At 42.6% G+C, this 15,369-nt stretch overlaps 1 protein-coding gene across 3 annotated transcripts in view; it reads left to right on the top strand.

Moving 5' to 3' along the window:
• Positions 1-15,369, top strand: part of TRPA1 (transient receptor potential cation channel subfamily A member 1) — an 83,672-nt gene that overhangs the window by 58,069 nt on the left and 10,234 nt on the right. For all 3 annotated transcript variants that reach the window (XM_053249379.1, XM_053249378.1, XM_053249377.1), the window contains exons 17-23: positions 69-128; positions 1,153-1,251; positions 7,701-7,771; positions 10,124-10,265; positions 13,296-13,385; positions 13,528-13,697; positions 15,102-15,231. In XM_053249379.1, the coding sequence (XP_053105354.1) occupies positions 69-128; positions 1,153-1,251; positions 7,701-7,771; positions 10,124-10,265; positions 13,296-13,385; positions 13,528-13,697; positions 15,102-15,231 (762 nt within the window). The remainder of the gene's footprint in view (positions 1-68; positions 129-1,152; positions 1,252-7,700; positions 7,772-10,123; positions 10,266-13,295; positions 13,386-13,527; positions 13,698-15,101; positions 15,232-15,369) is intronic.

The following is a 15,369-nucleotide window of genomic DNA, read 5'->3' as shown; positions in this document are numbered from 1 at the left end:
AACACTGTTATTAACTGTGCTCAACTATTCTCTTATAATACTGAAATGCATCTCTTTGTCTCTACAAGTTAGTTTTAGACAACTGCATTATTGAATCTTCGGATGAAAGATCATGCAGAGATTTCAGTGTAAGTTAAAAGAAAAGCTTGATATAATGAGATATATTAAGTTGCTAAAGCAGTTGATAGGATACATCAGAATAAGGCATGATAGCTGGTTTTGTATCACTAGGTGACTTCATTAAATTTTGTCTGTGATAAATGTATTGTTTTTTATTTGTGAACACATCTCCTTCATATTAACTCAAACCCCTAAGTCAAATCTGATCATACCATTAGACAATAGTATTTAAACTATTGAACTGGAATTAAGAGGATATTTAAGAGAGCATCTTCTTCATGAACCTCACCACGTATTAAAATCATTAGGGAAGGTCTGGTGGTGGTTGCCAAGGCTTGTTTTGTTGTGACCCAAAGGTTGCAACCTCAGGTTGCCCTGAGGTTCTTGAACACACTCCCAAATGAAATCAGAATCTCCTCGTCTCTGATTGTTTTAAACAATTTTTGAAAATACACCTGCTTTATCAGGCTTTTAGTTTATTATGTTTTAAAGCTTTCTTGACAGTAATTTTAATCTGTTTATATGATTTTTAGGTTTTGGTTGTTGTTTGATTGGATTGTAAACTGCCCAGAGATTTTATATAGGGTGGTATATAAATGCAATCAATCAATCAATAACCAGAGTTATTGACAAATAGAGTTAGACAAATATATCTAAAAACTACTTAAACTGGTCATCCTAAAGTCAGGGTTTGGAAGAAGTTGAATAGTTTTGACTAAATATGAAATGGTAGGTGGAAAGAGATAATGGAGAGGAATGTGAGAGTTAGAAACAAAAAAAGAAGCTGTAGGCAACATTGGATGTTGATATGGAAGCATGAAGACTGTCAGAAGTCCTATTACCTGATCACTGGGAAACAGATATATGCACCTTTTTGTTTCTAATATTTTAATAGACAGGCGCTTTCTCAGAGTTTGCTGTAGAGTCATAAGGATCATGCTGTTGTTAGGTGTCTAAAAAAAAAACGATGCTAAGATTTTCTTGGTGTGTGTGTGTGTGTGTGTGTGTGTGTGTGTGTGTGTGTGTGTATAGGTTGAATATAACTTTAGGTATCTTCAGTGTCCATTGAAGCTTACCAAGAAATTAAAGGAGGATCAAGAAACAATATATGAACCACTTATCACTCTAAATGTAAGTTATGTTGAATGTGATTTTAAACCTGTCCTTTGCATGTTATTTTGAGCTTGTGTTATATCTTACTGACATGGTTGCTGCCAGTCACTCAAACAAGATGTGTGCCTCTCAGTGCAGCTAGCTCTGGTGGTTTGAGGCAATATTATCCATGCCAGAAAAACTCCTAATTTTGGTTTTGGTTTTCCTGGTATGGTTAAAAAAAAAAGTGACATAGGTGCACCTTAAAAACGGCCTTCAATATGATCAGAAAGGTGCTACTTTTCTAAATATCTATATATCTATATGTACAGGCATACCTGTTACCTGCGGATCCAGCATCTGCGGTTTTGCATATCCATGGTCAGGGAACTGACACCCAACCTTGGCACATGTGGGTGGAAAGGGTTAAATTTGTGTATCCGTGGGTTGGGAGGTGGCCAGAAATGACCTCAGAGGTAATTTCCAGCCACCATTTTGAGCGTGGAAGCCATTTGGTGAAAAAACCCTTCCCTCCATAAATAATTTTGAGTGTGGAAGCCATTTCGTGGGGAAAAACCCTTTCCCCCATAATGAAGCGTGTAATAATGGCAAAATGCAGACTCCTGGGGGACATTGCTGGACTGTATGTTAGGGCATTTTACTTTATTTGCCCATTTCTCCCCATTTTTGGAAGATTTTCAGGCCTCCAGGAACCTAACCCCTGTGATCTCATAGACCTTAATGCCTCAGCATCTGCAGTTTCCATCTGTGGTATTATTGTTGAATGGAACCACCATGGATACTGATGTTCTTTGACGTGGTCTCTGTACTTTACACAAATGGGCTTTGCACCTGCACAGAGACCACATCGGAGCTTCCAAGCTAGAGTTCTAACTTTTGGTGGTAACCCCGCCCCCTCGGTATATAGGTGGCTGCGTGGGCTTCCCTCTCCAGTCTTTCTTCGTCTGCGATCGAAGACACATTGCTGAGCTGCTCCTTGCTAGTCCTTTTTGCAAGTACTGTATTTCTCCTTCCCTTTTCCTCCTTATTTTAGTTCAGTACTTCCCTTCCTTAGAGTTTTTATTTTGTCCCCGGTCACCCCCTTGGATATCTCCTTAGTTTCATTTTCCACCCCGTCATGACCTTTGGGCCCGGCGTGCTGCAGATCCTTCGCCTCCGCTTTCTCCGATACCTTCTTCGGCCTATGGCAAAGACTACAAAATTTAAGCAGTGTGGTCGCTGCAAATCCAAGATCCCTTCGACCGACGGCCACAAGCTCTGCCTTTTTTGCCTGGGTGAGTCCCATAAAGTTGGTTCTTGTCTGCACTGTGCGGCCTTTACCAAACAGGCGTGCAAAAATCGGGCCTCTCGACTTTGTTCTTGGCTTTGGGAACAGGCGTTCCAGACTACGGGCTCGGACAAATTGTCCACCATGTAGGCTTCGTCCAATACCTCTCCTGCAGCCCAGGGCTTACAGCCTGTTTCATCCCCTCCGGGAGTCTCGGTGACTACTCCTGAGGTGAATATACCCGTCGATCCCGTGGCTCAGGCTTCACCGTCGATACCGAGGAGTTCAATAGCAGTGTCGATTTCGACGGCAGCATTGATTGAACCACGTTCTGTCCAACCAGCCAAAAAGAAAAAGAGAAAGAAGGACCGCCGCCCTCCTTCTGAACCACCAACAAAGAAGCAGAAGTCGACACATGATACCGAACGTTGATCCCGAACTCTTCATACTGAAACTGTCCTTGATACCGAGGTCGCCTATGGCTCTAGCCCACACGATCCTGTGTACGAGTCCGAGCACAACTTTGAACCTGAGGAGCTCCCTCCAGAGCAACCATGCTGCTGGGCCAACCGAGACTTGGAAGCTGCTCTGGATGAGTTCTACGCCAGACAAGTTGACGAAGAAGCGGACTATTTCTACACACATCAAGAGGTTCGCCAACGCCATTGGGCCTCCACTGCCGTGGAGGCACCCCTTCGATGTTTGGCCTCTCCTCACCCTTCTATACCGCTTTACCCAGCCTCGACCTCGATTCCAAACCTGCCTTCGGTACCGGCAATGTTGCCTCCTCCTCCACCCCGGACTACATCTCTTCTACCTCCACGGGTTCCACCCAGAAACTCGCCTGTACAGGAACTATGGGTACTGTTGCCCCCGACTCCAGACAGCTCTGGATTCGACTGCTTCGACCCTCGTTGAATTCGTCCTCGGATGAAGAAGGCCCAGAATCCTCCCTATCCGATAGGATATCTTTGTGCTCTTTGCCTCCCTCTTTATTGCTGGATCCTAGGTCCAGCTCCCCATCGAATGATTTCCGTATTTATACAGACTTTGTCTCGCGTATGGCAGCTTCGTTGGGAGTCCAGCTTTCTCAAGGGGACAAATCTGAGCCTGACTCCCTTTTTCAATTAATCGAGGAAGATGCCCGTTCATCGGTATCGCTACCATTAAACCCATTGATTCTCAAAGTGGCCAAGACCTCTTAGATCAAACCTTCCTCTCTTCCACAGACATCTAAATGAGGAGAGCTGGTCTTGTGGTAGCAAGCATGACTTGTCCCCATAGCTAAGCAGGGTCTGCCCTGGTTGCATATGAATGGGAGACTTGATGTGTGAGCACTGCAAGATATTCCCCTCAGGGGATGAAGCCGCTCTGGGAAGAGCTGAAGGTTTCAAGTTCCCTCCTTGGCTTCTCCAAGATAGGGCTGAGACAGATTCCTGCCTGCAACCTTGGAGAAGCTGCTGCCAGTCTGTGAAGACAATACTGAGCTAGATAGACCAATGGTCTGACTCAGTATATGGCAGCTTCCTATGTTCCTATGTTGACTTGACTCCTTTTACAAGGTTCATGCCTCCACCGATCAGGATGATTCCTTTCTGAAGCAACATCTATCTATGGATTCGATTGTGGTTGAATCTTCCTTCTCTAAATTCAGGGGATATTCCTCCTCAACCCCACCCGACAAAGAGTGAAAGAAACTGGACGCATTTGGAAGGCGTTTATACTCCATTGCTTCTTTATTGACAAGAATTACAAACTACTAGGCATACTATGCCAAATACCAGTCCTTTCTTTGGGACCATATTGCCCCATTCTTGGACCACTTCCTTGAAGAACAGCAGGGCCCGGCCAAGGTCTTCCTCCGGGAGGCCATGCAGGTCTCTAAGCAGGAACTACATGCAATTCGCCACTCCACAGAGGGAGCCACTAAATTAATGGCAACTTCCGTCGCCCTCCGTCGCCATGCCTGGCTCAGGTCTTCCGGTCTCACGCCCGATGTTAGATCCAGAGTGGAGGATCTTCCCTTCAATGGCTCCTCTCTATTCGGAGAGAAAACAGATGACACTCTTCAAAAAGTGCAGAAACTATATAACACAGCCCGCTCCATGGGTCTTCAACACTCCACAACCCACCATTACAAACCACAAAAATGGCAACGCCAACCGTATTCTTCTAAACAGCAATACTATCAATCCCAGGACAAGTCCTTTCGCTCCAACAGATACTAGCCTTACAGAAAGTGCTCCAACTTCACCGGATCCAAGATGCAGCACTGATCCAAGGGATCTCAGCCTCCAGCCAAAGGACAATGACTTACACCCTCCTTCCCGCTGGGGCACCAGGCTGTCCCCTTTCATCTCCATTTGGGAGAATATCACCACGGACTTCTGGGCCCTGACCATAGTGAGGATCGGTTATGCTATAGAGTTTGCATCCACCCATCCATACAACCCTCCATTATCCACTCCACCCACCCCGGCTCTCCTGGAGGAGGTTGACTCCCTACTCTCCAAATTCGCAATAGAATTGGTTCACAATCCACAATCCCCAGATTTCCACTCCCGATACTTCACTGTTCCCAAGCCAGACGGCTCCCTTCGCCTCATCCTAGATCTCTGGGAACTCAACTCCTACATCAACTACCACAGGTTTCGTATGGTCACGATTCCTACCATCATCTCCTTCCTACAAAAGAACCAGTGGTTTGTCTCCATCGACCTCAAGGATGCGTATTATCACATCACCATCAGACCCTAGCACCATCGTTTCCTCTGCTTTCAAATAGCAAACAACACTTACTAATTCCGTGCCCTCCCCTTTGGACTGGCATCCACACCCCAGGTGTTCACCAAATGCATGGCCCCGGTGGTGGCAGCCCTACAACAACAAAATATCCAGATTTTTCCGTACCTTGACGATTGGCTCGTGGTGGCCCACAACCCCTTCTCAGAGACCTCCACACGGTCATCACCCTTCTCTCCATCCTGGGCCTTCAGGTGAACTACCAAAAATCAAAGCTCACCCCTTCCAGAACGATAGAATTTCTGGGAATCCTCTTTGACTCAGTTCAATCCAAAATCTTCCTGCCTCAGCGCAGAACTCAGGCCATCCTGTATTTGTCAGCCCACCTACTCTACCACCCTATCCAGTCAGCACGAACAGTTCAGTGCCTGTTAGGACATATGGCTTCCACCACCCACGTCCTCCCTCTTGCCATTCTATAGGCCAGGACGCTCCAGCACCGGTTCCTTTCAGTGTTCTCTCCACACAAGGACTCCCTCGCTACCACCCTAATGCTTCCGCCTCGGGTTATGCACTCCCTCCTGTGGTGGACAGACCCAATCAACCTTACCATCAGCTCCCCCTTCCACCCTCTTCGTCCCGCCCTTCTACTCACCACAGATGCACTCATGGATGGTTGGGGTGCTCACGCCAACAATCACAACATCCACGGCATCTGGACCTCAACCGAAGCTGCCCACCACATCAATTTTCTCAAACTATTAGCCATATTCAAAGCCTTGAGAGCCTGCCTTCCCCTGATACAAGGCTCCCACGTCCTCATTCAGACAGACAATACTACCAACAAAGCTTACCTGGACACACAGGGCGGCACCACTTCCAGCTCCCTCCTGTTCCTGTCCATGGAACTATGGCTCTGGTGCATTCACCACAGCATCACGGCCCTGGCGGTCCATATACAGGGACAAGCCAACGTCACAGCGGACAGGCTAAGCAGGACTCTAACAACATCACACAAATGGCAACTACATCCCCCCACACTCCGCTCCCTCTTCCACCGCTGGTTCCTCCCAGAAATAGACCTCTTCGCGTCAGAGGCAAATGCGCAATGCAACCAGTATTGCTCCAGGTCCGGGATCAGACCCAATTCTCTGGTGGATGCATTTTCCCTACCTTGGATGGAACGCCTAGTCTACACCTTCCCTCCAATTCCTCTACTTCCTCGAGTCCTTCAGAAGATCTCCCAGGACTGCCCGCAATGCATCCTCATTGCCCCATGGTGGCCCAGGAGGCCCTGGTTTCCTCAACTCCTTTGTCTATCCAACCATTGCTATCACCGCTTCCTGCACATCCCTCACCTCCTCTCCCTGCAGAACGGTCGCCTTCTCCACCCAGGCCTACAGCGTCTCCACCTCACAGCCTGGCACATAATCCCAACCTCCCAGCAGAGTCTTTTCGTCTCAAATGGGCTTTTCTTTTAGTCAACTGTTGAGAAATATAAAACTTGTTTCTGCATTTTTTTTCTTTTCATGAAGAATATACTTTTTCTTTTAATGTCAATACATGTGCTTTCTGATTGTGTTTCATATTTTTAAACATGTTGAGAATGTAAAAGGTTGGAATATATCACAGTGTAATATACTCAGATGTTTTCTTTTACTCAGGGTGGCTTGGGGGTGGGTGCTCATGAGACCAGGTGAGGGGACAGCCTCGGGCAGCTAGGGTGCCAGTGTCCCACAGTCCACCACAGGTGTCAGCTCACCTGCCTGCTGCCACTGATTCAATTCTGCTTCTACCAACCCATTTCTGGACTTCCCCCATCTAGATATCTTCCTGTCTCTCTGGCCCCACCCCACAGGCTTTTTTGCTGTTCTGTCTCTCACCTTGCTGGACCATACTCTTCTGGGGCACCGTGCTGACTTTGCATGGCACGAGGTAGCATGGAGCATGCCTCCAGCAGTATTATCGGGCTTCTTATTGCCACTGTGCTAGTTCTCTCCCTCTCTCTCCCTCGTCTCCTCCCTGTGGCAGCAGATGTGTCCAGAAATGTGGACAGGTTTGGTGCTGGAGGGAAGAGACAGTGGGGGAGGGGGAGGGAGAGAACAAAGTTGGCACAGCAGTGAGTAGAGGCCAACTGGCACTGCAAGAGATAGACTCCACACTCTCTTGCGCCATGCAAATAGCCAGCCCCAGTGACACACCCCAGCAGTGACACACCCCAGACACTTGGCAAATGGCCAAGTGGTAAGAGGGCTGGTGCTTGAGCTGGTTGTGGTAGTGGGACAGGACGGGTGGCCGGGCAGGTTGGTTTGTTGCCAATCACCTCAAGTGGTGTACGACAATGAGCCAGTACTGCTTTTATTCATTTGACATATAGTTAACAAATAGCCCTGAGCTGTAGTGTAAATTTGCAAAAGATTTTCTATGTAAATTGACATATCCTGATCTTGTTTTCTAGTCCATGGTACGTCATAATCGTGTTGAACTACTCAGTCATCCTGTCTGCAGAGAATATTTATATATGAAATGGTAGGTAGTTTTAATTAATTATGTCTCCAAAATTCCCAATTTTTAAAAATTATTTTCTAATTAGGATGGATTTACAGTTTATAGAAAGGGTACACAATGTGTTTACAGGAAGTCTGTAGCTGCTATATCAAATTGCAAGCAGAATCTTAAACATTAATTATTTTAAAATTGCATGAATTTCAGTGACACCCGTTTCCATGTAACTCCATTTAAGGTCCACATAGCTTTAAAATAAGTCTTATTTAGATCAATGGAACACTCTTCTAGTTAAATTTGTTTGATAGTGGGGATCTTGGTTGTAATTATTAGCACACTTACGACTCTCAACCTACATACACTGTTATATATGAATATTTTGCATATGATGTAAAACACCAAGAGGTTTATTTAATAAATATGTGCTATAGAAATATAATAGATAGATAAATCAAAAATATATTTTGTTGTACGTATATGTGCTGGGAATCTGTAACTGCCAGTGCTTCAGCACCAGGCATAGAAAAATGTTTGCTGTCTCTCTCACAAGAGAGGGAGAGAAAGGGAGAGTAGATGCTTTCAGGCAGCAAGTGCTGCCTGAAATGACAGGGAAGGGCTCGCTCGGAGCTCGAGGCCATGCCCCCTTTGCACGTGATGTCACACGCAAAGGGGGCGTGACCTCGAACTCCGAAGAGCCCAAGTGAGCCATTCCCTATCATTTCAGGCAGCACTTGCTGCCTGAAAGCATTTATTCTCCATTTCTCTCCTCGAGGGAGAGAAAGGGGAATAGATGCTTTCAGGCAGCAAACGCTGCTTGAAAAGGATGGGCAAACAATTGCTCCTGGGCAGGGAGGGGATTTCTCTCAGCGCACGTCCCGTGCACGTGACATCACGCACAAGAGACGTTGTCAGAGGGGCCGCCGCGTGGGACTAGACCCAGGCTGCTGCTTGGCTGGCTCCGCACCTGCTTTCAGATAAGCAATAACTGGGCAGCATCCAGACTAAGTCGCATTGAAATCAACATCATCATCATCATCATCATCATCAACAACAACAACAAATATTTATATACCGCTTTTAAACTAAAGTTTCCAAAGAAGTTTACACAGAGAAATAATAAATGAATAAGATGGATCCCTGTCCCCAAAGGGCTCACAATCTAAAAAGAAACATAAGATAAACACCAGCAACAGTTACTGGAGGTACTGTGCTGGGGTGAATAGGGGCAGTTACTCTCCCCCTGCTAAATAAAGAGAATCACCACATTTAAAAGGTGCCTCTTTTCAGTGGGACTAAAGTAGTTCATGATTAACTTGTCTCACTGATGCTTAGTCATAATAATAGTCTAGATGCTGACCACTTTATGTATGCCCTTTCTGAGAGCCAGATTATCAGGTAAGTGGAAAAATTGAAATAACAATCATCATCATCTCATTTTATTATTATTATTTATTTACACAGTCAGACAGGTGTTATTGACTGGTTTGTTTTATACAGACATCGAGTCCTTCCCAAGGACCTGGGATGGCTGAATTTTATTGTCAATGTTGTTGCTGTTATAGATATCGTCGCAGAATATAGGCTGTTCCCATTTACTGGGAACAGCTGTTACTGGGAACAGCTGCTTTTTGTAATTGGCTGATGGTGATTTCTGTGGCCCCTATGGTGTTGAGGTGCTCTTCAAGGTCTTTTGGAACTGCACACAGGGCGCTAATTACCACTGGGATTATTTTGGCCTTTATTATTATTATTATTATTATTATTATTATTATTATTATTATTATTTTGTTTACATAGTCAGACAGGTGTTATTGACTGGTTTGTTTTATCCAGACATTGAGTCCTTCGCAAGGACCTGGGATGGCTGAATTTTATTATTAATAACAACAATATTGATAATAAAATTCAGCCCTTGGGAAGGACTCGATGTCTGGATAAAACAAACCAGTCAATAACACCTGTCTCTTTGTAAACAAGATAATAATAGTAATGATGATGATGAAGAAGAAGCGGAAATGAAAACTTTGTTAGCCGCCCCATAACAAAATTTGTTCTCTGAGCGGCTCACAACAGAGGATTAAAACATACAATAAAAATACTGTAATAATGTTGTCTGTCATTAAATCATAACAGACAAAAAAGAAGAAAATAAAATACAAAATACAATACAAAGCAGCTTAAAAACTCATTTTAAAATGCTGAACACATATTACTAATATATATATATTTTTTAAGGGTTGTAGCTGTTAAATTTTATCTGGGGGGAAACCCTATAAATGGTGAAAACAGAAAACCCTATAAATCCATGTGAAAACAGAAAATGGAATTGTTGTATAGTATTGTGAAAGTGCTACTTAATGACATATTGCTTTGTAGGATGGCCTATGGGTTCCGAGCACATCTTCTGAATCTAGCTGTGTATTCTCTTGGCCTAATACCTCTAACCCTGCTGATCACCCGCTTAGGGCCAGAAGGGTCTTTCAATGGAACTCATCTATTAGGACCTTTTGAGAAAAAGGTATTTCTTTTTAAATTACATTGGGTTGAAATGAAGAATGAATCTACCAGTGTGTCTTAGCCATCGAAGTTACAGTTGTAAACCTCTGAATACCAGATGCTGGAGCATATAGTGCAGGAGAGCATGGTCTGCTTTTGGACTTCAGGATGAAGTAATACTGGATGACCACTGTTGGAAACAGAATTTTGGATTAGATCAAAAAGCCAGCAAAGTGGTTCTTATGGGGCTAGCAAAGATTTCTACAAAATTGGCACATACAATAATCTGACGTTATTTGCAAGTGTGTAATTCTTTTTATCTTAAAGTGATGATGATGATGATGATACATTTTTATGTTCTTTTTTCTTTATCATCCTTATATTTTTACTACCTGCCTAGAGAGCAGGAGGCTGTTGGTTCAAATCCCTGCTGGTGTGTTTCACAGGATATGGGAAACTCCTATATTGGGCAGCAGCAATATAGAAAGGTGCTGAAAGGCATCACCTCATACTGCATTGGAGACGGCAATGGTAAACCACTCCTGAATTCTACCAAGGAAACCACATGGCTCTGTGGTTGCCAGGTGTCGAAACTGACTCGATGGCACAATCTTTAATCATGGGCATGACCCATTAGATTTGGTGCATTGATGCAGAAGGCTACACGACATTATGGTGTCTTAATAACCATAATCATAATCAACTTTATTTGTTAGCCACCACATAACAAATTGTTCTCTGGGTGGCTCACAACATAGCATTAAAACATCAAGTAAAAACACATAACACAAGAAATCACAACACAAGAAAAAAACCAATACAAAACAATTAACTTTTAAAAAATCAGTTTTAAAAAATCAATTTTAAAAATCAAAATTTAAAAGGCCTGAGTAAACAAAAAGGTCTTTAGCTGGCATCTAAAAAAAACAACAAAGTGATGAAGCCAGGCAAACCTCACTGGGGAGGCTATTCCATAAAAGGGATACAACCACCAAAGTGTCTTAAATGTCACCACGCGGAAGTGGTAGAGCTGATGTATATTATTTATTCCTGTATGTAAGATAACATTTCTACCTCTGTTCCTTTGAGGCTATTTGTATACATAAAAGTGGTATACAAATACACTTGATGGCTTTAGGGTCAGTATCTTCACATGCTGTGGAGAGAATTCAGGGTAAATCTGTTACACAGATTCATTGGCTGACAATGAGAAAAATTACTGAAAGTAGTCCTATTGAAATTAAAAGTACAAGTTACATAGTGCTCTAACTTGTGTTCACAACAATGGTGCCCCTTCTACATTGAGTTCTTTATGCAAGTCATGTGCCATATAGCAAAGTGAAGTGCTCTGTGTAATTACCCCAACCTACATTTATAAACAGGCCTCTTAGGCATGAAAACATTCTTGTGTTATGTGATTCATATGAATGGTTTACTTCAAAGCAGGAGCCTTTTCACAAGAAAATGTTAAGCTGTTGCCATTTCTGTACGAGCTGTCAGGAGTCCCCAGAGGGTGTCGGGGCAAGCAAGCAAGCCTCTGAGCCAAGATGGGTAGCTGGAGTGCTTGGTTGCTAATGAAAACATAGAGATAGTGGGCATAATGGAAATCTGGTGGAACGGTGAGAACCATTGGGTACAAACTATACAGAAAGGACAGGGAGGGGAGGATTGGGGGTGGAGTAGCACTGTATATTAAAGAAGGGATAGAATCCAACCAGCTAGAAAATCTTGGCAGGCCAGAGTCCTCCACAGAATCATTATGGATGACAATATGAGGACTGAAAGGAAATGTGTTACTAGGGATGTGCTTTCACCCTCTGGATCAAAATGCTGAGAGTGACTTGGAGTTGGAGAAGAAAATCAGAGAGGCATCAAAAAGAGCTGTAATAATGGGTAACTTCAATTACCCTCACATAGACTGGGCAAATTCACATGCGGGTATTGACAGAGAAGCTAAATTGTTAGACATGCTAAATGACTGTGCCTCAGAACAGTTGGTCGTGGAACCAATCAGAGAGAAGGAGACCTTGGATTTAATCCTGAGCGGTGCCCAGGACCTGGTGCGAGATATTAGAGTTGTAAAACCATTGGGAAATAGTGACCATAGGGTGATCCAATTCAGCTTATATGTGAGAGGAGTACTGCCAAGAAAGTCCTACACAGATGTGTTGGACAGATGTGTTGGACTTCAGAAGAAGAAACTTCTCAGAAATGAGGAGACAGGTAAAAAGGAAGTTGAAAGGAAAAGTCAGGAGCGTCAAATCATTCCAGAAAGCATAGAACTGATTCAAAACCACAATAATAGAAGCTCAGTTGGAATGTATACCAAGAAGGTATAAATTTTATTGTATTTTGTCAGCCTCACTGACTCCCAGTCCATTTCTGGGTCCAATTTTTAACCTGTGCTGGTTTTAACCTTTAAAGCTCTAAATTGCTTTGGACTGGGTTACCTGAGAGAGCACCTTGCCCCATATGTACTGACTTGGACCTTAAGATCTTCTTTGGAGGCCCTGCTCCAAGTGTCCCGGCCAAACAAGGTGAGGTGGGTGGCTACAGGGAGCGGGCCTTTTCGGTGGTTGCACCCCATTTCTGGATCAACCTCTCCAGTGAGGTTTGCCTGGCACCATCACTTTGTTGGAACCAGGTGGAACCAGGTTCTTTATGAAACAAAAAGTCATGGTAAGTGCAACAAGTACATGGCAAAACGAAACCGTATCTCCTTTCAGGCTGGAGACTTTAGGGAGATTCTCAGCCTCCTACTGCCTTTCTGTTCTAGGGTGACAACGGTTTTTAGGAGCACAGTGAGGAGGGAGATATTGGACTGAAGCATCCCAAGTGTAGGCACCACTTGATCTCATTGAGCACTCCTTGACACTCACAGCACTTGGTAGGGAGAAAATGAGATAATGTTCCGCTTTGGTGAGTGGGGCTTGGAGTACTAGAGTTCCCCACCTTATATAGAATTGTGCAGAGTTCATACTATTAAATAGTATTAAATAATATTTTGTCACATTTACCTATTTATAATATTCTTCTTTTTTTTTAATTTCAGGATTCATACTTCATAAAAGTGTGTATGTGCTTGGTTTTTATCATGAGCTTATTTGGAATCTGCAAAGAAATGATACAGCTTTTCCAGCAGGTTTGTGTGTGTATGTTGTGATCTTGTTTTCATATTTCTTGAAGATGTTTTCAATGTGTTATTTCTACATCACAATATTTATATGACACAGTCATGTTTTTTGTTTTAGTCAGTATTAATAGTTATTTTTCTTATACTCTAGAAACTTAGGTATTTGTTGGATTACTCCAATCTCCTTGACTGGACAATATATACTACAAGCATCATATTTGTATCATCTTTAGTTAGTACTATTCCAGCTCGCTTACAATGGGAGTGTGGTGCAATTGCTATATTCTTGTCTTGGATGAACTTCTTGCTGTATCTTCAAAGGTAAAAATGCATACTAATCCTGGAAGAATGAATTAAAAATTTTTTTTGAATTCGCATTAGATCCATATTATGTAATAGGACAGAATTATTAAATTTGTTGGACACCATCCAGATTCAGTCATGACTAATTATGTAAATAGGGGTGTCTGTAATGGACTCTAAATCAGTGTGTCCTGTATTCACAGAACAATAGCTCTCTGCAGCCTTAGGAGGGTGGAACAAAACCCCGCCCTAGCAAGGAGCAGCTGCGCAGCCCTCAGGGATGTATTTCAATGAATGAACAAGACTTTTTCAGGGAGAGAAGAAAAGCGAAAATCATGACACCATTCATTTGCTGTCCTGCTAGACAGGGCTGCAGTATATCTAGTTTACCCATCCCTTGCAGAAGTGGAGCTGATCAATGTCAGCCAATGTTCATAATGGAATTCTACCAAAATGTCAGGGTTTAAACACACACACAGTGTCTGATCACTATAAATAACTAAACAATAATCAAAGAAATAAGACGACCAAGAGCCACTATTAAATCAGTTGTCTTTTAAGTTATATGAAATATAGAAGACCCTTGAATCACTAATAGAAGACCCTTGAAACACTAATAAGAATTAGTGAATCACATATTGTTAACAGATTTGAAATATCTAAATGAAAAACTAATGTTTTATCCACTGAGGATTAATTTAGAAAAGGATAGAGTACTCATTTAATTGGGTTTAGAGAAGAAGGAGAAACCAGACACCTATTTATTGATAACTGGAACTTATTTTTAACTTTTTGGAACCAGTAATTTGAATAATATGTAACCATTAAGATTACTATATTGACCTTTGTTGAGATCTCATATATAGATTCAGATACAGTGCAGATATAGATAGGTCCCTTTTCTTGAGGGATGATAAACTATTTTTCCCTTATTTGCTCCCTTATTTTATCACAAAGGGAAATTGTAAAAGACCTTGAATGTTTCTGAAAGGCATCAAAGTGAGGGGTAGCCATACATGGTTTGTGGGAAGATACAGTATTTTTTCCACTGACAAGGGGTCTGTTCATTCATTCATTCATTCATTCATTCTTCAAGGACTATCATAGTTGCCCAAGAGGTCATGCTCTTTCAGGAACTCAAGATTCAAAAGGGTAGAAGGTACAGTCAGATGGACTCAAGAGAGCTTGCTGCTGCTGCTGGATGAAATGCTGTTTCCGATATGAAATGCCTAGCTTTCTATTACTGAGGCAATCATAAATAAGAGGGGGGAAATATATATCCATCACTTTTTAAAATGTAGAAGTTCTTCACAGAACTATAATGTTATTTCCACTAATGGAAGAACAATTGTACCTCTACCTGTTATTGTTTTCCTCATATGGAAAGATTGTTAGCCATGCTTTCTCCATATATTTTCCTAGGTTTGAAAATTGTGGAATCTATATTGTGATGTTTTGGGAAATCTTGAGAACTTTGATCCGGATCACGTTTGTCTTCTTCTTCTTGATGTTAGCTTTTGGGCTCAGCTTCCATGTTCTTCTTGGTACACAGGTTGGAAATGTCACCATTGTGTGATTTTAAAATAAATATAAATAAATAAATAAATATTAATAAAATAGAAACAAAACTATTTTTCAACAAACAACAAAATAAACCCAATACATCATTTTAATAAATCTTGTATGTGTT

Source organism: Hemicordylus capensis, chromosome 4 (assembly GCF_027244095.1).
Source record: "Hemicordylus capensis ecotype Gifberg chromosome 4, rHemCap1.1.pri, whole genome shotgun sequence".
NCBI classification, from domain to species: Eukaryota; Metazoa; Chordata; class Lepidosauria; order Squamata; family Cordylidae; genus Hemicordylus; species Hemicordylus capensis.
The sequence above is the reverse complement of the archived record's forward strand: the minus strand, read 5'-3'. Positions and strand labels throughout refer to the sequence as shown.